Source organism: Cryptomeria japonica, chromosome 3 (genome assembly GCF_030272615.1).
Source record: "Cryptomeria japonica chromosome 3, Sugi_1.0, whole genome shotgun sequence".
Taxonomy (NCBI): domain Eukaryota; kingdom Viridiplantae; phylum Streptophyta; class Pinopsida; order Cupressales; family Cupressaceae; genus Cryptomeria; species Cryptomeria japonica.
In genome coordinates this window covers 500,610,282-500,632,414 of record NC_081407.1, presented here as the reverse complement: position 1 = coordinate 500,632,414, position 22,133 = coordinate 500,610,282, and the positions used below count along the sequence as shown (strand labels likewise).

At 34.9% G+C, this 22,133-nt stretch overlaps 1 protein-coding gene across 2 annotated transcripts in view; it reads right to left on the bottom strand.

Annotated features, from left to right (window-relative positions):
• LOC131067462 (WD repeat-containing protein DWA2) overlaps nucleotides 1–22,133 on the bottom strand; it is a 201,723-nt gene that overhangs the window by 161,124 nt on the left and 18,466 nt on the right. For both annotated transcript variants that reach the window (XM_058002485.2, XM_058002484.2), the window contains exon 3: nucleotides 20,804–20,936. In XM_058002485.2, coding sequence (XP_057858468.2) covers nucleotides 20,804–20,936 — 133 coding nt within the window. The remainder of the gene's footprint in view (nucleotides 1–20,803; nucleotides 20,937–22,133) is intronic.

The window sequence follows — 22,133 nt, the reverse complement described above, 5'->3', positions numbered from 1 at the left end:
CTAGCCTTCGAAATTATCTTCATTGTACCAATCATGCCCCTTTTCATTCATTTCAAACATAAAACTTGCTTTGCCTTTGCCCGAAGTTTGTCTTGTGAGAAAATCGCTCTGGTCCCTTGGTGAGGGACAAGAGCGCCTATTATCTTTTGGGTTGATTCTCTCCTTTGTAGGCCACTCAAGTTATATTCAACGAATAAAACACACTTCCCTTGACCTCTTCAAATCGCGAAATCACTTAAATCTTGCAAGGATAATGCAAATTTGGAATTCAAGCTCCGGTCCTTCAGTGAGGGATGGGAGCAATTTTTCATTTTTAAGCCAATTCGTCCTTTGCTAGTCTTCCAAATTATCTTCAATGGATGAATCTTGCCCTCTTTCATTCATTTCAATCACGCAACTTGCCTTGCCTTTGCAAGAAATTTGTATTTTTAGAAAAGAGGGACGGTCCTTCAGTGAGGGACGGGAGCACTTTTGGAAAAGTGGGACGGTCCTTCAGTGAGGGACGGGAGCACTTTTGACATCTTGGCGTACCCTTTTGTTCTTTAAATCTCTCAATTGCGTCCAAGGCATAAAACATCCTTCGTCCTTCCCATCCAAGTCAAGTTTTGCCATAAAATATCAAAAAAATAGGAGAAACTTGAAAAAGTGGCACGGTCCTTCAGTGAGGGACGGGAGCACTTTTTGTCATTTGGGTTGATTTACTCCTTTGTAGACTGCTTAAATTATATTCAATGGACAAAACATGCCCTCCTTGATCTCTTCCAATCATAAAATTGTCCTGATCCTGCAAGAACATTGCAAATTTGAAATTCAAGCTCCGGTCCTTCAGTGAGGGACAGGAGCGATTTTTGTCCTCAAGGCCAAATCACTACAATTTTCATCTCAAATTTCCTTTGCTAGGGAAGATTTCACCTTACTTCATGCTATGAATAAAAGTTAATGTCCAAAAAAGGTCTAAAATTGTGCATATAAAGAAAAGCGCTCTGGTCCTTCAGTGAGGGACAGGAGCGAATTTGACCTTCTAGGCAAAAAACTTCATCATTTCATTGTCTTGTCTCGATGCTCTATCATGCTCATTTCGTCCTTCACCATGCCTTTGATGTTCCAATTTGACCAAACAAGGTCAGGAATGACTCAAATAAGCCTTTTCGCCCTGGACCCTTGGTGAGGGACGGGAGCGCTTCGCCTTGGTCCCTTGGAGAGGGAGAGGAGCGAAATTCGCTCTGGATCCTCAGTGAAGGACAGGAGCGAAAATTGACTTTTCGAACTCTCTATCAGGATAATTTTTATGGAATATAACATTTAAGTATAAGTGACATTTCCATCTATCTTTCTTCCTTCTTTCTTATACTTTAAGTTATATTCCATATATACTTTCAGGATGTTTGAGAGTGGTTTCAGACCTCTAGGAGTTATATTGCAAAATCTAGTTTTTTGAGGTTTTTCAGTTTCCAGACTTAGTCAAATTTCAGGATCAGAACATTCAGACTTAGCCAAATTTCAGGATCGGGACTTTCAGACTTAGCCAAATTTTCAGGATCAGGACTTCACTCCAGCAGGACCTGCTATCCTATTGATCTCCCCGACAGCACTCAAAAATGCAAAAGCCAACTAACAAAACCCTAACAGACCCAAAAACAAACCCTAAAAAGCAAAAAGCAAGGGTCCCCATTTGCAATGGGGCGATGTGTGAAAACGTCACAACACTACCCCAATCCTACAAGCATTTCATTGATACACTTAATATCTCCTCTACCAGTGTTGATCTGAAATTTCCTAATCTCTGCAACAAGCTTCTACGGCAAGATAGATGGAAGCAGCACTAGTTCGTCCATTGAACAGGCCTTCACAACTAAAGCCTCAAATACGAATAAGGGTAAAGCTCAGTCCTTCCAGCAAAAGGGCCAAGGTCCACCTCAGTAGTCTTCAAAAAAGAAAAGTGTACAGTGTAACTATTGTAACCATTTTGGCAAAATGAAGAAAGATGTTGGCATCCGTGTAATCTAACCAGGAAGGGTCTCGGGAGCAGGTGCAGGCTCATGTTGTAGAGCGTTCTAAAGAGGAGTCAGCCTTCTATGCTTTGCGATAAGAAAATTTCTTGTTACCTAGGTTTTCACGATTTTTCCTAAAAAATTGTCCATAAGTTTTCATGATTTTTTCTTGAAAATTGTTTGTAGGTTTCCACGATTTTTTTCCCTTAAAATTGTCTAAGGATTTTCACGATTTTTTCGTGAAAAAATTGTTCGTTGGTTTTTTCGATTTTTCCTCAAAAATCATCTGTAATTCGCGATGTTCGCGTGAGATTTTGATTATCTAGGTTTTACAGTTTTTTCCATAAAAACAATGATTTGTAACCTCGGATTTATGGGTTTTTCGATTTTCTCCTTAAAAATCATGAATTCTCTTTTGGAAGGTTCCTGTTTTCAGGGTTTGACGATTTTTCCACAAAAATTGTGCTTTGTTGCAATCCATTTTGGGTCGCACCTGAAGTTGTTGGGGCAAACATCTGCAACTGTGGTATCTTGTAGTCTATTTTGGAGTTGCTAGAGAAATAAGTGCTCAGTACTCTTCTGCAAAATTTTTTGCAATTATTGCTAAAATCGTGTTTGTTGCTCTTTGGAGGGTTTGCCAATTTTTCCTCAAAATCATGGTTTCAAGATTCTATAATTCGTGTGTGATACTTCTATATTTCGCGTGTGAGGGTTACATCAGTTGGATAGAATCAGCTATTCTTGGTCATTAACACTTTGCAGATCCTGGGGAGGTCTCCGCAGCAGCAGAGTGTTCTTGTGTTTGTGATCAAAAGACCTGCAATGTCTTATGTCGGGTACTTAGTTGATAGAATGACCATTAAGGGAGGGTATTAGAATAATTAATTCTTTTAGTCAGTGACCTTTTTAGTTGTTCTATTAATGGTCATTTAGTTAGTCATTTAGCTTTTTAGTTCATATAGTCTTTTAAGTGCAACAATTGTTTTTTTATATGAACACATAGTTTGTTTTTTAGATTTTTGCCTTTTAGCTTTATTTAGCGTTTTAAGCTTTTAGCTTCATGTTGAAGCTTTAGATTAATGGTTCGTTCTTTTTAGAACAACATCTTGTAATTCCTTTATATACGTTGTATATTTGTAATTAATATCATTCAATTATTTTTCAGGAACTTCAGGGCAGCTGGGAAATTCAATAGAGGCTAGTATAACTGGAAGCCAAAATCTGGGAAGAAAGAGACAACCTAACAAGACATAAATAAGAAGCTGAAGATGAAATCAGAGATCTACGTAATTGACTACTAAGGCTTTAAAGACATGTTGGTGTTTTTCTTTGTCACTTTCGTGACAACACAAAATAGAATAGCAAATTACAAAAACCTCTCTTCAAAAGCTCCTTGATTGAATTTAGTCTAAAATCTAAAATGAAAACAAGCCTGCTGATATGAACACCATACAGATTTCTCTTTGGGGTTTTGCATAAAGATAAAATAAAGATTGAATTTAGTCTAAAATCTAAAATGAAAACAAGCCTGCTGATATGAACACTATACAGATTTCTCTTTGAGGTTTTGCATAAAGATAAAATAAATAAGCAAACTTGACCTATCTAATTTTTTATCTCAGAGGCTAGAGCACGGGCTTTGGAAAACCCCTATTCTCACAAATGAATTTTCTCAAATTACGACAGCTAAAACATAAACAAAAATAATATTCAAATATTAAAACTAAAATCTTTGAAGTGGTATCAATGATTAATTTGATCTAAAAGAAAGCATAACTTATGGAAATAACAATGTCTAGAAGAAGAATCAATAAAGACAATTAATTATCACAAAACAGTCAAATCATGGATTCAAACACCGATGTCACACAAAAATTAACAAAAATCTTCTTATTAATTGGAGTCTTCCTTGAATGATTACAACACTTGGGATTGCATTTGAATGGAAATCTTGGTCATAAGTAAGTTTAAGCTTCGTGTCATTTACACAAAAACACTTCAAACAATTTAATCTGGTATAGAACTTGAATGGCAATTTGTAATAACCCTATCTGATTTTCTTACAAAAAAAAGAAATTATTTTTGTGATTTGTTTTTTGCAATTTTGGAATAACAGCCAAATTCAGAATTACAACATGCAAAACTGAAAACCAACTGAAATAGATACTGAAACCCAGAAGTTTATAACCCCCAAAAATTTACAAATATCAATTAGTATTAAAATCAAATGAGAACCCGCTTACAACGTTTAAAAAATATAAATTACCCTTGAATTTGGCCTATCAAGAAAATATCAAAAGCAATAAGGATGTGAATCCCCTTTCCTTAATAGTTGCGGCATTAAATAGATTACAGCCTTCAAGTGAATGATGTCCTCCATTACATGAACGGAGATCAAACAAGGGTGAGCACCTGCTATAAATAGAGTTATGGCTAATCTTCAAGTATGGCGGGTCCCAACTCAGAAAAACTGACAATGAATTGGCCACCAAAAAGAAGCTTTAAAAATGTACAGCAGCCTCAAGGAATCAACCAATTAGCATATGCGGCAGCCACCAAATATTCCTCTTATCACTTTTCAAATTCTTACTGACATCATTCATCAGAAGCATACAAAACGAATATAGATTCTTGCTCTATATATGTGTGTGTGTACACACACACACACACACATATATATTTTGTAAATATATAATATATTTATAATATATTAGATATTATATATTATATATTATATATTATATAATATATATCATATTATTATATATTAAAAATATATTATATGTGTGTGTGTGTACATACATACATCCAGACTGAAATATATTATACATAATATATTATGTAAACATGTATATGTGTACATATATATATATATATATATATATATATATTTCAGTCTGGATGTATGTATGTACACATATACATGTATATATGTATATATTATATACATATATAAATTATATATATTATATATTATATTATATATTAAATAATATAATATATATATATATATATATATATATATATATATATGAAACCAGTAATATGAATAAATAATAATCTCCAAATACTATCAAACCAGTAATATGAAGATTCACCACTAAAATAGCAATATAATATTCTGAAAAATCACTTAAACTGAAATATGTTAAAATAAAATCTTCAACTCTCTAAAATCCAAATCACTACTGAAATTAGATTACTGCAATATTCTTGCACAAATGTGACTGTTAAGGAACCACCTCAACTGGAAACCAAGAAGCTTTTCATCCTCTAGATTCCTGCACCAAAGGGTTTCGTCCTCGAGTGTGTAGATGAACAAAATATTCGAGCTCTATAAAAAGGGTTTGCTAACAATAACAAATGGATGCCTTTTTCCCCTCCCAGCTCTTCTTTTATATTTTCCCTTCTAAATTGTGATTACCTTTTTCTGCTTAAAATCATTTCCAAAGGTTTTCAAAGATGCTTTTAGATAAATTATTTCATTTTAGCCCACATTTAAGAAAAATAATAATAGTAAGTCTATGTTACCATGTACCTTGCATTTGGTCCAGGTATGCATACCAATACGGTATGGATCCTAGTTCAATGCATGTCCTCTCCCGAGTACACCAAAGTTACTGCTTGGGTTCCCATGTTTTCTCTAGGTCCTTTAGTGAAAGACCCACAATGAACCCAAGCACCCATGAGATACCCTATGCATGCCCAAGGAGAATCCAAGCATATCCAAGCATACCCACGACCTAGGACACCAAAAAGGGCACACTTTTCAACCAAAAAAAAAACATTTTTTTATCTATGCTCTCCCATCAATGCATAATTTCACCCTAAGACAACTTAATTTGATGTTGGCAACTCATTTGATTAAAACAAAGCACCAAGAAAAGCATTTTTTTCCTCCAAGCTGCCATTGTTTGTTTAAAGGTTGCTTCATTTTTCTTCGAAGGTGAGGACCACAGGGGAGTAAGACCTGCACCAAAAAGTTAGGAATTGTTGCACAAGGTAAACAGCCATCAAAGGTGAGTAAATATTTCCTTTTTTCCAAGTTTTTCATAATTTTTTCAAGATTTTTAAAGTTATTTTTCCCCTTTTCTAAAAGTAAATTTAGCAAAAAAAATTGAAGTTTTCATGCACAATAAGAGGTTATAATTTCGATTTTTTAATTAAAAAAAAAGCAATTGTAGTGTTGTTAATTTGTAATGATTTTTATTTTTGGTTCATACAAAATGGCTAGAATTAGAAGTTCTAGTTTGGTTTCCCAAAATGAAAGGAGTTTTTTAAGTTTTGATGAAATATTGCCTCTTTGGCAAGATACAACAATGATTCAACACCTTGGTGGTGGAGGTTTTCTTTGACATTGTAGCCATGGTGGAAAAGAGTATAAGAGCCCATATTTTTGAGTGTGATCTCACTTTAGTGTCATTCCTTTACAAGGAATAAGAGTTTGTCCAAGGCCAAAACAAAAAGTGTTACCAAAGGAACAAATATTGGCTTATATTAAAGAACAAGAGGATGCCAACAAGGCAAATAATAGATCTAAGACTCTTCCATATCTTCTTACCAAGAGAACCTCGTAGAAACCTCCTAGTGGCTTCTCAAAGCAGTTTGCACCACTTCCTTTCATGCCAATGCCACCATCATCTGAAGAAGAGAATGTTTCAATTTCACAAAAAAGAGGCCCATTGGACAAGGCCATCAAAATTGAAATGAGGGAGGTTGCAAATCAAAGCAGTTCTCAGTGCATGTATGGCAATAGGCTTCCTTTCAACATTGTTAGATCACCTTATTGGCAGAATATGGTGAAGACCTTTTGCGATACAACTCCTAAGTATGTTAGTCCTAGGTATGAAAAGGTGCAAACCACCTTATTGGTGAAGGAGAAGCTTTCAATAGAGACATCATTGAGAGTAATCAAGGATACATGGATAGAAAGATTGCAACAATAGACCATTGATTAATGTCATAACAATATTCCCTAAAAGAGTATTTTTGAAGACAGTGGGTTGTAGGGGCAACTAAAAGATACAAGTTTCATTGACAATATCCTCATAGAGTCCCTTGAAATGGAGGGGCTTGAAAATGTTGTCCAAGTCATAATGAACAATGCTAAAAATTGTAGGGAAGTTGGGTCTATGGTATAAGGTATATATAGTCATATTTTTTGGACACCATGAGTAGTCCACTTGCTCAATTTGATATTGCAAAAGATTAGCACACAAATTGAGTGGGTCAAACAAATCTACACAAAGGACGAGTAGATCCAAATGTCATGTCTAATCATCATATTTCACAAGACATCTTTACAACCTTCTCCAAATTGGAGTAGCTGAAGGTAATTTAAATTTTATTTTTAATTTTTAGTTTTATTTTTTTATTGTTAATATGAGACATGTATATTTTATACCATGTTAGCTTGTCAAAACTCAATTTGCATCTCACACATCCATCTTAAACAACTTGTGAAGGTGCGAGAGGCCTTGAGTTCCATGGTCATCAACAGCCTATGGAGTTTATAAAGGCAATCAAGCACAAAAAGAGCCCAAAAAAATGTATTGATCCTAGATGATGAGTGGTCAGCAAATGTGGAATATGTTTTTGTATCAACCCACCCCAAATTGCAACCAATTCCTTTACTTCCTAAAAAGAACCCCTTGACATTCTGCCCAGAAACTCAATTGGATTGGTTTGACATTTTGTCAAACAGTTGGTGTGTAAAGTCTTTGAATTCTGATTTCTGAGTGTTTATACCTTTTCGGATGCTTTTTTAGAAGGTATTCAATGTCAGTACATAAACAATTGCATAGAAAAGATAAACAAATAATTGCATAAACTTATACCTACAATTTAATGCTCAAATATGCCTATATTATCGCCACGGCAGTTCTGATAATACTGATAATCACATCTGATACAGAGTACATCAAACTGGTATAACTGCAGGAAAATGCATATATTGATTCTACAAATTACAGATTTGAGTACACAACATGACTAAGACATACCTGGTTGATTGCTTCTTCCCTAGGCATAAAATGACATCATGCAAAGCAATGTAGTTGCTGATATAGACGTGATATAACTGCTGCTTCAGATCTGATGAAATATAGCTGACATAAATCATGCACAACAACCCTAAGCAATCAGCCAATGTATCAAGTCTGATCGGCCTTCAAACATGTTCCAATTCCTTCAAATGCTGAAATGAATCTACCCTTGTATAGACTGGAAATGATTCCCAGAAAGCACTGCGCAGATTCTTCCAATACGATGCTTGCAAATAAGCTAACAATGATGGCAAGTATTCTAGCAGGTACTAGTTACTAAAGAAATATAATTCTTGAAGCTCAAACGCAACCTCTGATTAAAGCTGCCTACAAAGATGTCCTTGGGTGATCTTTCACACCTACAGACATACATATCCCTGAGAGTTTTCATTCTCTAAGACTGAAATTCTCTAGAAACCCTTGTTTCTCCTCAAGCACCAAAGTCTTTCAGCTTTTATATCACGCTCCAAGGGGCACGATTTCCCATGGGGCCTTTTTAATCATTAAAACACTTAAATTAATATTTGCTTTTGATGCACTTTATTTCCCAAGGTTGAGCGCTCCTTTTGGCTTCATAAGTTGACTTTTTAATAATATTAGATGGTTATACTTTATATTATAAGTTACTTTTGATTTTTAATATTATAGAAGTATGACTTTATGTAATGTCCCCTTCTCAGTAGTGATCGGTTCAGTAGATCGTTAGCCTATTCCGGAGGCCCGTAAGCTAGTCGGGAGTAGTAATTAGGGTTTCCATCTTCTTGGAGGTTTTTGGGTAAGCAGTTGTTGGAAACAGGATTTTTGGTTCGTGGAGTTTTTCTAGGTTTTCAGAAAGCTTCGCAATGATGGTACATGTGTAGCAATCAGTGGAGTATATATACTTACTATTTTTAGTGAGGGCGAGGACAACTTATTTTTCTGGGTTTTTCTGGGTATTTTGAGAGCTTCGCAACTATGTGACATGCAACTCCATCTGATCACTTTTGGTGGACTTGCTATTTTTAGTAAGTGATAGTTGCTTCCTTGTTTGTGCCCTAACGGAGTTTGGAGACACTATTTTTAGGGTTTAGGGTTGAGCCAATGTAGCACAAACTATTTTTAGCAGTCCAGTTTGGCATGATGATCCAGTGATTTAGTTATATTTTTAGCCAACAGATTGGATTCAGCTTCTCCAGCCTGATTATATGATCAAATGGACTTAGTCATTTATTAATTAAATGACTTAAGTTATTTTCTACTTTATTGGGGCGTCCATCTTAAAATATTTTATTAGAGATTTAAATCTTTTAAAGTGTGTAAACATGTGCTTGTTGGCGTCACTTTTTGAGGAATATTTGGCTTAAAAGTCAAATAATATTTTGTCTTGGGCGTCCAAAATGACAATTCATTTCATTTCACTTGGACATTGCTTTTGAAGGGATTTGAATTTGAATTTGAGGGGATTTTATCTATAAATACAGGGCTCTATTCCTCATTTTGATCATCAAATGTTTATGCAACGAAATGCTGCTAGTATGTTTCCAGAACGTTGCTTCGAGGGTGAATACCTCCTAGCTTTTTACAATCTTCAAGTTTGAAAATATAACTCCTAGCTGTGTTCGCAGGGCATTCTCATTCCAGAGGATGTATTGAGATCTCTTGATTGACTGAACGGATTTTTGTGGGTAGGAGCTTGTTGGAAAGCTATTCACTAAGCGTCTCATCCCCTGAGCTCAAGGGTTGATTGGTAGAGAGTCTGATTTTTGGGAGCAAATCGTCCCTAAGGCTGGGCCGTACTTTATGTGGGAGCTAAGTGCATTGCAAGGAAGGGTTTCCTGGAGTCTTTGAGGGTTTCTTGGTCATTATTCCTTTGGTTGTTTACACATTGGAGCTGCTTGGAGTGGACATTGGTGAGCTTTGGATGCTCGGAGAGTTTCTTGGTTGCTGATCTGAAGGCATACAGCCTGCTGTTCACACACAGCAGCAATTTGGTGTCATTGGTTTATGCTCATTCATGCTTGTTCCTTTCCTTCCATTTGATACTCTGGTTTTCTATTGGTTATACATTGATAGAAGCTCACATTTTCATGCTCTAATCATCTTATGATGTTCCATATAATGCTGGCTGGTAGTACTAACAGCAAATGTTTTTTTGATTAGTTTCCCAATACCCACTGTATAAGTGGAAGAGGCTGGTTTACCGCCTAGCATAGTTGTTTTATCTTTCCCAGTGTTTGTTTCCAGTTAATAATATACTAATCCCGCTGAATAAGTGGTTGAGTCTTCTTTTGGTTTGTATTGCTCCCACTGCATAAGTGGTTGAGCCTTCTTTGGTTTGTAATTTCCCCCCACTGAAAAGTGGAAGTGGCTGGTTATACCGCCAAGTATGTAATGTCCCCTACTTGATCTATTTCAATATACTAAAATTGATTGATATTCTTCAATTAGTTATTAACAAGTTCTTATTTATTTTCCTCATTAGATGATTAATTTCATTATTCATAGTTTTAAATATAGATATCAGCCCCTGCTACTACTTCAGTTTTAAGGGAGAAGGGTCTATCTATGTTACCAAAGCGCTTAGAGACCAAATACAATAGGTTCCCTCAAAGTTTAAAAATCAAAGCCCTTACCTATCTTGGGTCTATACCCTCAAGGCTTATGGGTCGTTGATCCCCAACCCTATCTTGGGACTTAACCTATTGCTTGGATTTAGACTGCCCCTCTTTGGAACATGTCATTCCCATCTTCTTAAATACTAACAACAATAACATGATTTAGACTATAAGTATACTAATTTCTTATGTATTATGAATATATATGAAATTAAGTATGACTGTCATAAATATTGCAGTCCATATTAATATTACTATTAATTCTGCATAAGAACATTATCAGGTTTCATATATCAAGCATACATACTCAGCTCATCCACATGCATACCACCAAGAACAAAGATGTTACTGCCTGTAACTTAATAACAGTTCTGATCTGATCAATCCATGGTGATGTTATTGGATGCTTTGATTCCTTTCCTTTATATCTCTCAATGTGAGGGAGAGGTCACACCTCTTCATCATGCATGCCCTTTGGCAAGAGACACCCTTTCATCATTAGCACCTTTTGAAAGAGTGCAACTCTTCATTATTTCTGCCCTTTGAAAGGGACACAACCTTTCATAATCAGATCTGCACTTCTTATTTAAATCAGATCTGCACTTCTCATTTTTCAAATTCTCCCCCCCCCCCTCAAATGAGCTTCTCTTCTCCCTTTTATATCTCACGTTTGAGGAAGTCGCAACTTATCATTTCATGCCTTTTGACCTTTCATTAACTTTAATAAAATTTTAATTATATTCTTTTATATTTTTATTTTTATTTTTATATTTATTCTTTTGTATTTTAATTTTATTATTATTTATTATTAAATTATATTTCAAAGTAGGGACATTACAGTCCGCCCTTCTCCCTTAAAACTGAAGAAGGTTCCAGACCAAGCTTTATTTGACATAAATGTCCTTCTATTGTGATTCTAGGACAGAATATAAGAGGGTCCCATTAGGGGACATTACAAAGTAGTTGTTTACTTTTCAGTATTTCATTATCCAGCTGAAAAGTGGAAGTGGCTGGTCTAACCACCAACATGTAATGCTTTCCAATGTTTCATCTTTGCTAACACTAGTGGGAAAAATTGTTGTGTTTAAAAATTGAAAAAAACTAAGGGGTATATTTCACTTTAATAATAATTAAATTAAATCATAAATCCTTAATTAAAGCCATTATAATATCAATTCAATAAATCTGCCAACAACCCTAGGTTAACCACAGTGCCCTCTGACCAAACAAGTGATTTACTATAATTAGTAAGGTTGGACCAAATATCCAAGTGACTTACTAAATATAGTATGTATGTACAAATGAAGCTTGAAAAACCTCTGGAAGTTAATCCTCAAAGCTGATAGTGCACAGGCAAGGAGAACTCTGATGAATGACACCCAAAGTGGCAACTTTAGAAACCTAAATGGTCTACAAAACATTACATTAGCCTACGGAGACTCAATAGATAGGCTAATCTATTAAAATAATATTGTAAATTGATATAACGGTCATCTTAGTCATTTAGTTAGTATTCAGAAACTTCCTTTCATATCTTTCGTCTTTAGTTAGTTTTAGGAAGTTTTCTTTACGTCTTTTGTGTTTCTTTTCTCGCTCGTATTTGTTATGGAAAGATCGTCTTAAAATTTTCTATATAAGGAATGTTCCTCTCCTTAATTAATTACAACATTGAATTATCATTTCATGGTATCAGAGCTTGGGTTCTTTTTTGACAAAATAATTTAGTAAAAAATGATTTTTTTCCACAAAAATCATAAAAGGGTTTTGCTTTATTTTTTCCACAAAAATCAAAGAATTTTTATTTCTGTTTACTACTCGTGATGGCCACAAGTAAAGTTTTTGAACAAACTCGGTGATTTTGTACAATTTTCTCCTCAAAAATTGTGATTGGGTTTTCTAATTTCTCTTCACAAAAAACCATGGAGGGTTTTGCACGATTTTCTCTTCAAAAATCATCAATTCTTTCTCTGTCGGAGGTCATGAAGGGTGTTGTTGTCTAGGTTTTCTGATTTTTGGGGGAAAAAATCATGATGGGTTTTTTATGCAAGTTTTGAGAAGCTGATGTCAACATCTCTGGATAAAGGGATCATGTGGGAAGGATTGTGGTAGAAAGATTATGGTAAACTTGGTCATATCCAAAAGTTTTACAGAACCAAGGAGGGTCTCAACAACAAGCTCAAGTCGTAGAGTGTTTAGAGGAGAAGTGGGCAGCCTTCTATGCATTCATGGCCAAATGACATACAAATTATGTCACATCTTGTGTAGATTAGTTAGTAGAATGACCATTAAAGGAGGGTATTAATATAAGATTGTAATATTGATATAATGGTCATCTTAATCATTTAGTTAGTATTTGGAAACTTCCTTTCATGTCTTTTCCCTTTAGTTATTTTTAGAAAGTTTCCTTTCTGTCTTTCGTGTTTATATTTTCAATCATTTCCATTAGGACAATATCAAATGGTAATTTTCTATATAAGGAGTATTCCTCTCCTTAATTAGTTACAACATCGAATTATCATTTTATAATCCATATCAAAACTGAACGGCATAAAAATGGGGACATAACAGTTTTGATTTCACTGAGCCCGTCATGAACATGATCAGGTATGTTGATATTGATCACACATGTTTGGGTGAAATCTGTGATGGCATAGGCTCCATGGTGGAGAAAAAAGGAGCAATAATAGAAGCCAAGGAACATGACCCAACAAAAACATTTTTCTAAATTGTGCAAAAGATTATTGTTGATCGTTGGAACAAAATGACCACCCCCTCACATCTCTTAGCATTTCCTTTGTCACCAAACTATTATAGCAAAGAGGTACCTTCATTGCTGGAGGGTGCCACCATATAGGGATGGGGAGGTTGCTTTAGCTTTAAGGCTACATTTAGAATGATATTTCCAAATAGAGATATCCAAGGTATTGTCTTGAGCAAGTGTTGATGAGTGGCGGTATCCAAATGGTAAATGTTCCACTTATTTACAGCCTCTTGTGAAATATCCCACCTATTCTGAATATTTTATTAAAAAGTATGTATTTGCAAATGTGTTCAATGAAGAGAGTTTGCTAATGCTTTCAATCAGATTGCATTCAAACAAGATACAAGCATAAAACATGATATATTTGCATCATAACATAAAGGATAAATGCTGTTTAGAATAAGTCTTATTTTCATCTTTATGAGACGTGTTCAAAACATTACAAACAGATTTCTAAACAGTATTGCAGACCTGGTATTAACCTCAAACACAAAAAAGAGTGCTCATCTCTGATCCACATCCAACCATCAAGCAACATTGACTAGGACGAATAATGTGAAGGTTCTCCAAGACTCCAACCCCTTAATAAACTGCTCCAGCAATGATAGAACCTCAGAGTGGCAGCCAAAGAGGCACTCAACAGGTCCGTTACAGATTTCTGGGTTTAAACAATCACTAACAGCAATGTCTTGCAACCTCACATGATAGAAATCAAGCCTCCAAAGGCAGCAATGGCATCTAAAATCTTCCAGAACAAAGGGAAAGGCCCACTAAACTGCTCAGATCAGGAAATCAGTCCTTGCAAACTAATACTCAGTCGCTATCAAGGCTCCAACACAAAGTAAATGACTGTTGTAGCAATCTGGGCATCAAAGACAGGGCTATGAAGTCTGAAATCTTCGCACAACACCTTCCAAACTGCTCAGAACTGTTGGACAGCCCTCAAGACATAATATTATCACTTCATTGGGGTTGAAAAAAATCAGAAAACCTACCAAAAGAGACTGTTGTAGCTGGCTGGGTGCTTCTTGTGCAAGGACATCTAGCTAACCATTCCAAAACACTAATGAAAATTCACTATTCATGTCTCTATTCATGGCACTGTTCACATCATTGTTCATGTCACTGTAGCAAGTACAGAATTACTGTAGCAAGGTACGGAATCACTATAGTACCTTCAAACAAAGTCTTAAATTCTTCAAAAATCATAAACTCCAAAATTTGTCTCAAAGAGACTTCACAAATTTTGCCTATCAAATCCTCAAGAGAGATTTCCAATCGAAACCTCCAACAATCTAAAAATGAAGCACAATGGTGAATCCATGCCAAAGATGGATTTGGGTTTTCATCCAAACCACTGAGAAACTTCAAGGGTTTTCATCCTCAGATTTCCTACAAATGAAGCTAGAGCTCCCAACTTCTCAAAGATAAAATAAATTAACCAAGTACATGCAAATGAGATCCCAAGTGTCTTTTTATAAAGCTTTCATCCCAATGCCCTAATTAGGGTTTGCACATTTTAATTATGTGGTTTTTAGTATTTTACAATATCCATGTCTCTCAAAGCACCATTAAAGTCACTTTATAGAATAACTTTTATTAAGTCACTTTATCACATCACTTTATAAAATAATTTTCCAAAGTCTCTTTATTATATTAAATAGCGTAACGTTAAATATTTAATTTAACTTTATTATTTAAACGTTATTTAATATAATATCCATAAAACTCCAGTCGCCATGACGCTATCAACTTCCGCAATTGCCAATAACTGACAATCTAGAAGTAGCAATACTGGCAGTTAAGCTAACTAATGACCTACCTAACACTTATTATAAATAGTAAGTATGAACAAGATTGTTCGAAATCCCTCCAAAAGATGTCAGACAACTCCAATAACTGCTCTGAGCTCATTGGGAACAATGCAACACCTCTTTGAATTGACTAACCAACCCAGAACGAATAGTACCATGCAAGCCCTTACTATAAATAGCAAAATTATCAATGGTACCTACTGAAACTATGAATTAAGTTCATCAAGAAAATATGAACAATCCTTGTGAACTGGAAACCTCCAAGAAACCCTAGAAAAAGCCGACGATATGGAAGGCGTCAAAATGGGGGCATTACATCTTGCAATTAAAATATTCTCCCAAATATGCATCTTTTTATTTTTTAGTTTTCTCAATTTTCATTCAATGCTAATATGCTCTATATTAGATTTGAATGCTTTATAATGATACAATTTTATAATTTATGTTTAAAATTTTACAAATGTAAAATTAAATACTAAGTGTTGTATGCAAACTCCACAAGTTGCAAGTTCTTCATCTAAGCAGAATTGGAGTACATACTCCTCCATCCACTCAATCCAACACAACCGTTTGGCTGCAAAAAAGCAAAGGATTTGGTCTATACACACTCCAACTTTCATATCTTGTCACATAAGAAACCTAAATACAATGAGGGTGTGACAAAGAATTGGAATCCAACCCCTGAGTGTGGTGATTTACATGCTACAAATTGAACAGCTTGTTGAAGTCTCTATAGATGAGGCACTTTCTACACTAGAGACACCTAGTGGGAATGGCAATCTAGTTGATCATGGTTAAATGAAATTGAACCAAATGTTGATATTACTGCTTTTGATGAAGAATATGAAAACTATTAAATATTGATTGTACTTTGGATTTTCATTGTGTATGACAATTTGAGACAAGTATTTTCAGTTTTGCAAATTATGAATATGAGATATTTAAATATTCTATTGGCAATTATCAGTATCAATGTTCTACTTCTTATAATATATATATAACGTTAATATATGTATTCTCATACCCGTACCCAAGGGGAAAAAATTACCGTACCACCATACCAAGTTCTAGTTCCCATACCTACACACGTGCTAGAAATGAGAACTTACTAGTTAGTCATCTCTTTATAAAACTACAAAATAAAGCGTCTAGAGCACTTGAAATATTTATTAATGTATTACTTTAACTTTATCACATGGCCTAAGATAACTAAAGATGCACTATGAATCTCCCTAATAAAATAATTATGAAAAGGGAACATGATACAACTTTTGTAACATGAGTCTGGCATCAACTCTCATTACATTGTAAGTGTAAAATGACACATTTATAGTTTTTCAATTGTAGCTTCTTTAAGTTTCAAAAATATCAAAATATTCTATCCTTATCCTTTAAAATTAATATAAATATTACTTTATAATTTTGCTTCTTATCTTGAGCATCCATCTAAATCAAGGGCTCTGATCTTCTAATTTTGTCTTTAATAATTGATCCTCACCACACTTTTAAAAAAAAAAATATTTGTAGTATCCCTTGCTATAATTGATTTATTGCTCATAGAATATCGTCAAACACTTGTCATGAATCCTCTAGTTTGTTGTCATTTGTTTCAGACTGATTTTGCTTGCTGGAAATGATAGCAGCCTGCTTGATGATTCGATTTCTCTTTGATGTCCTTGCTCTTGACTCCAATGATGAGGCATCTGGACTTCCAACCTCCCAGCAATTCTCCTTGAATTTATTTAGATTTTTGGTGGCCTCCAATACCAAAATAGCCCTCCTTGAGTGGGGTTGTCCCTGCCCTAGGTCTGCAACTTGTATAATAAATAGTAACAGCCTTCTTGCTGCTCCCAAACAGACCTTAAATCGATTGACTAGTCAAATAGATATGATTCCACAAACTCTCTCAAACTTTTGGATGAATAAAGCATTCAAACCCTCTGATAGTTTCACCAATTTGCACAATCTTGACCTTTGAGTGAAGCCAACTGATAAGCAACTTCAAATGAATATTTCACACCCTCAAATTGCTGTTACAATGAAGTAGCTATGCACTCCAATGCCAAAAAGCTCTGAAAACCTGTAGAAACCCTTGGTCTCTCTAAATCTCAATGCTCTCCAAAATACAGTTGAAATGCCAATATCATAATGAATTCGATTTTGGCTTGGGAAAACTTATATTCTCCTCAAGTTCGATTTCCAAGAAAAAGCATTTTAATAACATTTAAAATGTTATTTCATTTCATACATAGGAAATATGTTAACATTTAATTAATATTGGACCCCCATATTTAATTGAATAAATGGCCCCCTTTTTATGATGAGTTGACCCTCAAGTTATAAAGTGCAAATATAACATTAAGATATAACTTATGTATTAATATTTGACTTTATTTCTTTAAATGTCCCTTATATTGTAAAGTCCAAATATTAATTGGTTGGCAATGAATCCCAGAGCCGTGACTTGGATGGACATGTAGTTACACTTGGGGTGGAAGCGTGTGAAGATACTGTCATATCAGCAGCTTCCACCTTACCAATTGAGCCATCTTTTGAGGTAAATGGCAGCAGTACCTTAGTTGTTGATGTGTGCACTGATGATAGCACACATAATGTGGGTTCAGAGTTGTATGATTTAGATCAGCATGGAGGTATTGTTCAGTTTGTGAACAATCCCTTGTTTGAGGCAGATGTTGCATTGTCTTATGATAATCCCCTTTTCAAATTAGATTTTGATCACTCTCTTGACCCCAGTCCTGAGATGAGTATTGATCATAGCGTTTGGGACCCTTCTAGTGCATTGGGTCTTGAGACAGGATTTGCAGAGGAGTATTCAGGTGTTTACACAGTGACGAGTGCCTACAATTTTATTTGTTATCCTCATGTGCATGACCCCTTTCGAATGCATAGTTCAATAGTGCATGTGTTAGATAGTGTGTATGACAGTTCACCTTGCACAATTTTTGGAAGTAAACTTTGTCATCCTTCTAAGTTGCTTCCCTTTGAGTCGTCTCCTCCTACGACACCAATTATTGGTATTGATTTGGTTCAACAAGTACTATCAATTATTTTGATGTTGGTGTTACAGGAGCTAATTGGTATCAGTAGGGACATTACACAGTTCTTCCCGGGTGGACTAGTGTGTTATTTTTCTTTTGAGATTGCCTGGGGGCAAGCAATTTCAAGGTGGGCGGACTATAATGTCCCCTTTTTGGGATGAGATGGTTTATGATTGGATTAGCCTATTATTGGCCCTTGTAGGCTAAGACAGACGATTAGAGAGTCCAAGTTGGCAATGTAGGAGGCTTATTCCCATTCCGGAGGTCAGAAGTGTTCAGGATTGCTCTTCGTTTGGTTCAGTTTGGCCTTTGTTTGACTCTGTTTCACACACTATTTGTAGTAAGTTAAGTTAGTATTTAATCGAGAGGGACCCTTACGATTTTTAGTAAGGTAGTTGGATGAACAATGGACGCAGTGGGCTACCCTATGGTGTTTGCAGAATTATTTGCATACGTGGACCAATAATATTGATGTCCACCATCACGATGCTTGCTTGATGATTTACAGTTGCATACTTTACCTAAAATAGTGCAAGATAGAAGATCGAATCAACAACATCTGTACAAAGGCCATGAAAGCGAGATTCATCAACTTTCAAGATGTGCAGATATCTAAGGAATTGTCACTAGGGTTAGGCAAACCCCTTTTCCAAGTATTCAAAGGTGAAGGCATGGGATTGTACCATTTTCCAGCAACAAGGGTATTAGTAATGGTGGACCCTCAAGTCTTGTCTATGATTTAAAGAATTACATCCATTCACAGGAATGCATGTAGGCTAGATGAGACCACTGCATTAGCACATGCTAAGGATGGCAAATTGTGGTCCTAGTAGAGTGAAGTTCCATAGCGACTAGTGTCATAATCCCAACAAATGTAAGAAATGTGATTCATGCATTTGAGCTCAATGTGTCACCATCTCATAATGAAAAACCAATCAAGGCTATGATTGTTACATGTCACTTACCAATAAACTCAGTGACTCTTAGTCTCTGTACTTTTAACAATCTAACTATTATGGGGGGATGTTGGTGATAACTTTTACTCTAGTTTGACTACTTGCTGAGTATCTGCAAGTGTTTTTTGCCTTCTCTTTTGTAGGAAAAACTCCCCAAGTTGCCAAAAAAATTCCAATTTAGTTTCAGTGAGTTAATGTGCCAAATAATCACGAGTATGCTCAGGTGAAAAAATCACAACATGCAGTTATAACAAGTGGACGTGGGAAAAGCACTATAAAAATATGGGTCTTGAGCTTTGCAAGCCTTATCCATCCCAAGGGAAAGATTACGCCAACATTTTAGCATTCTTGTGTGAATTGGAGTTAAAATAGATTAATTTTTGCCTTTTTCGATATTATAAATATGGCATGCACCATGAAGGTTCGTGTTGTCTCAAAAGCCTTCAATTGGGAACTAACCTTGGATTTTGCAAGAGGTGCTACATCTAGACCCTCGTCAAATTTTTAAATTTCAGTATTTTTTTAAATTCCCAAGTTTTAAAGACAAAATTTCCACAATCCATAATGTTAGATTTAATGTTTCTGGATTAGACAATGTAATTTTTTTTCTTCATCAACATTTAAATCCATGATCCATCATCTAGATGAGCAAGCAAAAGAAGAGAAATGATAGTTAGCAGGTCTGCTATTCAACCCTCATTTCTCTTCTCTTGCTTGTTCATCCTAATAATGGATCATGGAATGTGATTCAAAACGTTGATGAAGAAAAAAGCTTGTGTTGCCAAGTTTTCCCAAGTTTTGTTCAGTCGGAAAAGTTTTGATCTATCAATCTAATTCCAGTCCAAGTATATGAACTATAATTTTTACAAAGGTAGTACATTAATAGCCATCAATTGAGTTGCAAATTGTTATCTTACTTTTATAGTAGAAATTGTTTTTCCTTATTTGTGGAATCTTCCAAATCTTTGTGTGCTTGCACTTGTGCATGTTTCCACTGCTTGTTGCGTGTGCTTTGTGAAATCTTCCACTTCTAACCATGCATGGCTATAAAATTCTCCACTAATATTTGTGCATATCTTCAATGCAAGTATATATATTGAGAGCACCTGATCTCATTGTGAACAAATTAGATGCATCTATTGTAGCATATACTCACTTGAGGAGTATTTGGATAATATCAACATCCACTGCATTTCAGCTGTCCCATTCGTGTATATGCTCTTTCTTTGTGTGTGAATTTCTAATGTGTACTTTATTGTAACAGGAATACAAGAATGAAGGTGAAACATGATTACTTATAAAAGATGATACAATATTGAACACAAGGAAAATGATAACTAATCAGTCACGTGCAGTACATTCAAATTTAAGGTAAAATATGAAGGACGTATTTAGAATTTTGCTCTATATCCAAATGTGAATCATATTCTGCATATGAACTTTACTATTTATTGAAATCCATAATGAATTTCAACAATTTGACTCACCCACTATAGTCCCAAGTCTCAAGTTCCAAGGGAAAGGAGAAAAAAATTCCCACAAAGAAATTATATGCAACCTCAAGTGCAAAAAAATCCATCATACCTGATGCATAAACTGTTGAAAAAACATGACGATCAAACGGGCAAGAAGCAAGATCCCAGATCTCGTGTGGATGTGAATATAGTCCTTCACATGTGAGTTCTGTACCAAATGGTGAAATCTGGATTAAATGGACCTGCATCAATAATAAGCATTATAAAAAATGAAACAAGCAACAGAAAATAACTTCAACAAGTGTGTGATTGTGGTCATCTGCCCTATCATATTGTGATCCAAATAAGACATTTTCCCTTTCTAAACGTCTTAGAAAACCATGTGTTTCAAAAAAAAATAATGAAATCACTAGTTGAGTGTATAAAACAATAACTGAAGCCCAAAATTTACATAAGCTATTCTGAAACTCAACATGATTACTACCAAAACCAAGGTACCAAAAAGTTGCGATTGTTTTTCTATGAAACTAATTCTGTTTGATACTCCATGACATAAAAATTACAATATCCATAAGCAACATTATGTAAGATACAATCATACACTAAGATAATTTCTTGAAAAAGATGATACTTATAGATCAAGTCGTCATCAAATCCAAAAGAGTAGAATAATAAATTATCCTTGCGATGGTAATCCAAAAAGTAGTTTCCCTTGTGTTGTGAAACACCACAGCTAGAAAGTTAGCCTATAATTACAGGTTTTCGAAACTCATAAGATTTTGTTAGATTGTTTGAAAGAAATGACCTTTCAATATCCACAATGCAGGGGTTATATTTCCATTTGCATTCAGAGATATTAGGTCATGTACGACCATAAAATGAGAAACTAGTAATTTAGATTTAGTCAGTTTATAAAAACAATTTTGTCGGCAAAATATTGACATACTTGGGCCAAGTGACCTCAACTGATTCTAAGGAAAACACATGGGAAACATCTGAAGCCCCTTGCTAAACTCATTCTTAGGGAATTTTGTTAGATATTTTCTGAATCCACAAGTATATTAATATGCAACAACTTAGGTCGTAGATAACATATATGGAAATTTAAATAATTATTTTGGAAACTAATCTTTAATTGGGTACTAATAAATTATTAAATAGCCCTAAATTACTTAAGTTTTGGTGAAGTTTTAAGTGAAAAAGTCACTTAAGAAGTAAAAGGGATGACAAACTAGAATATGAGATTGAGATTACAAAGGGAACCCCTTGGTTATAGGGGCCAAGGTGAGAGATAGGATATCATAAGATTATAACGTGTCTTAATCTTATGATGAGTCATAAAGTGATAAGTATCATATTTGTGCCTTCATTAAACATAAGTGATAAGGTGTGAAAAGGACCTAAGTGGATAACTAGTTAGATAAAGTACCCTATTCACA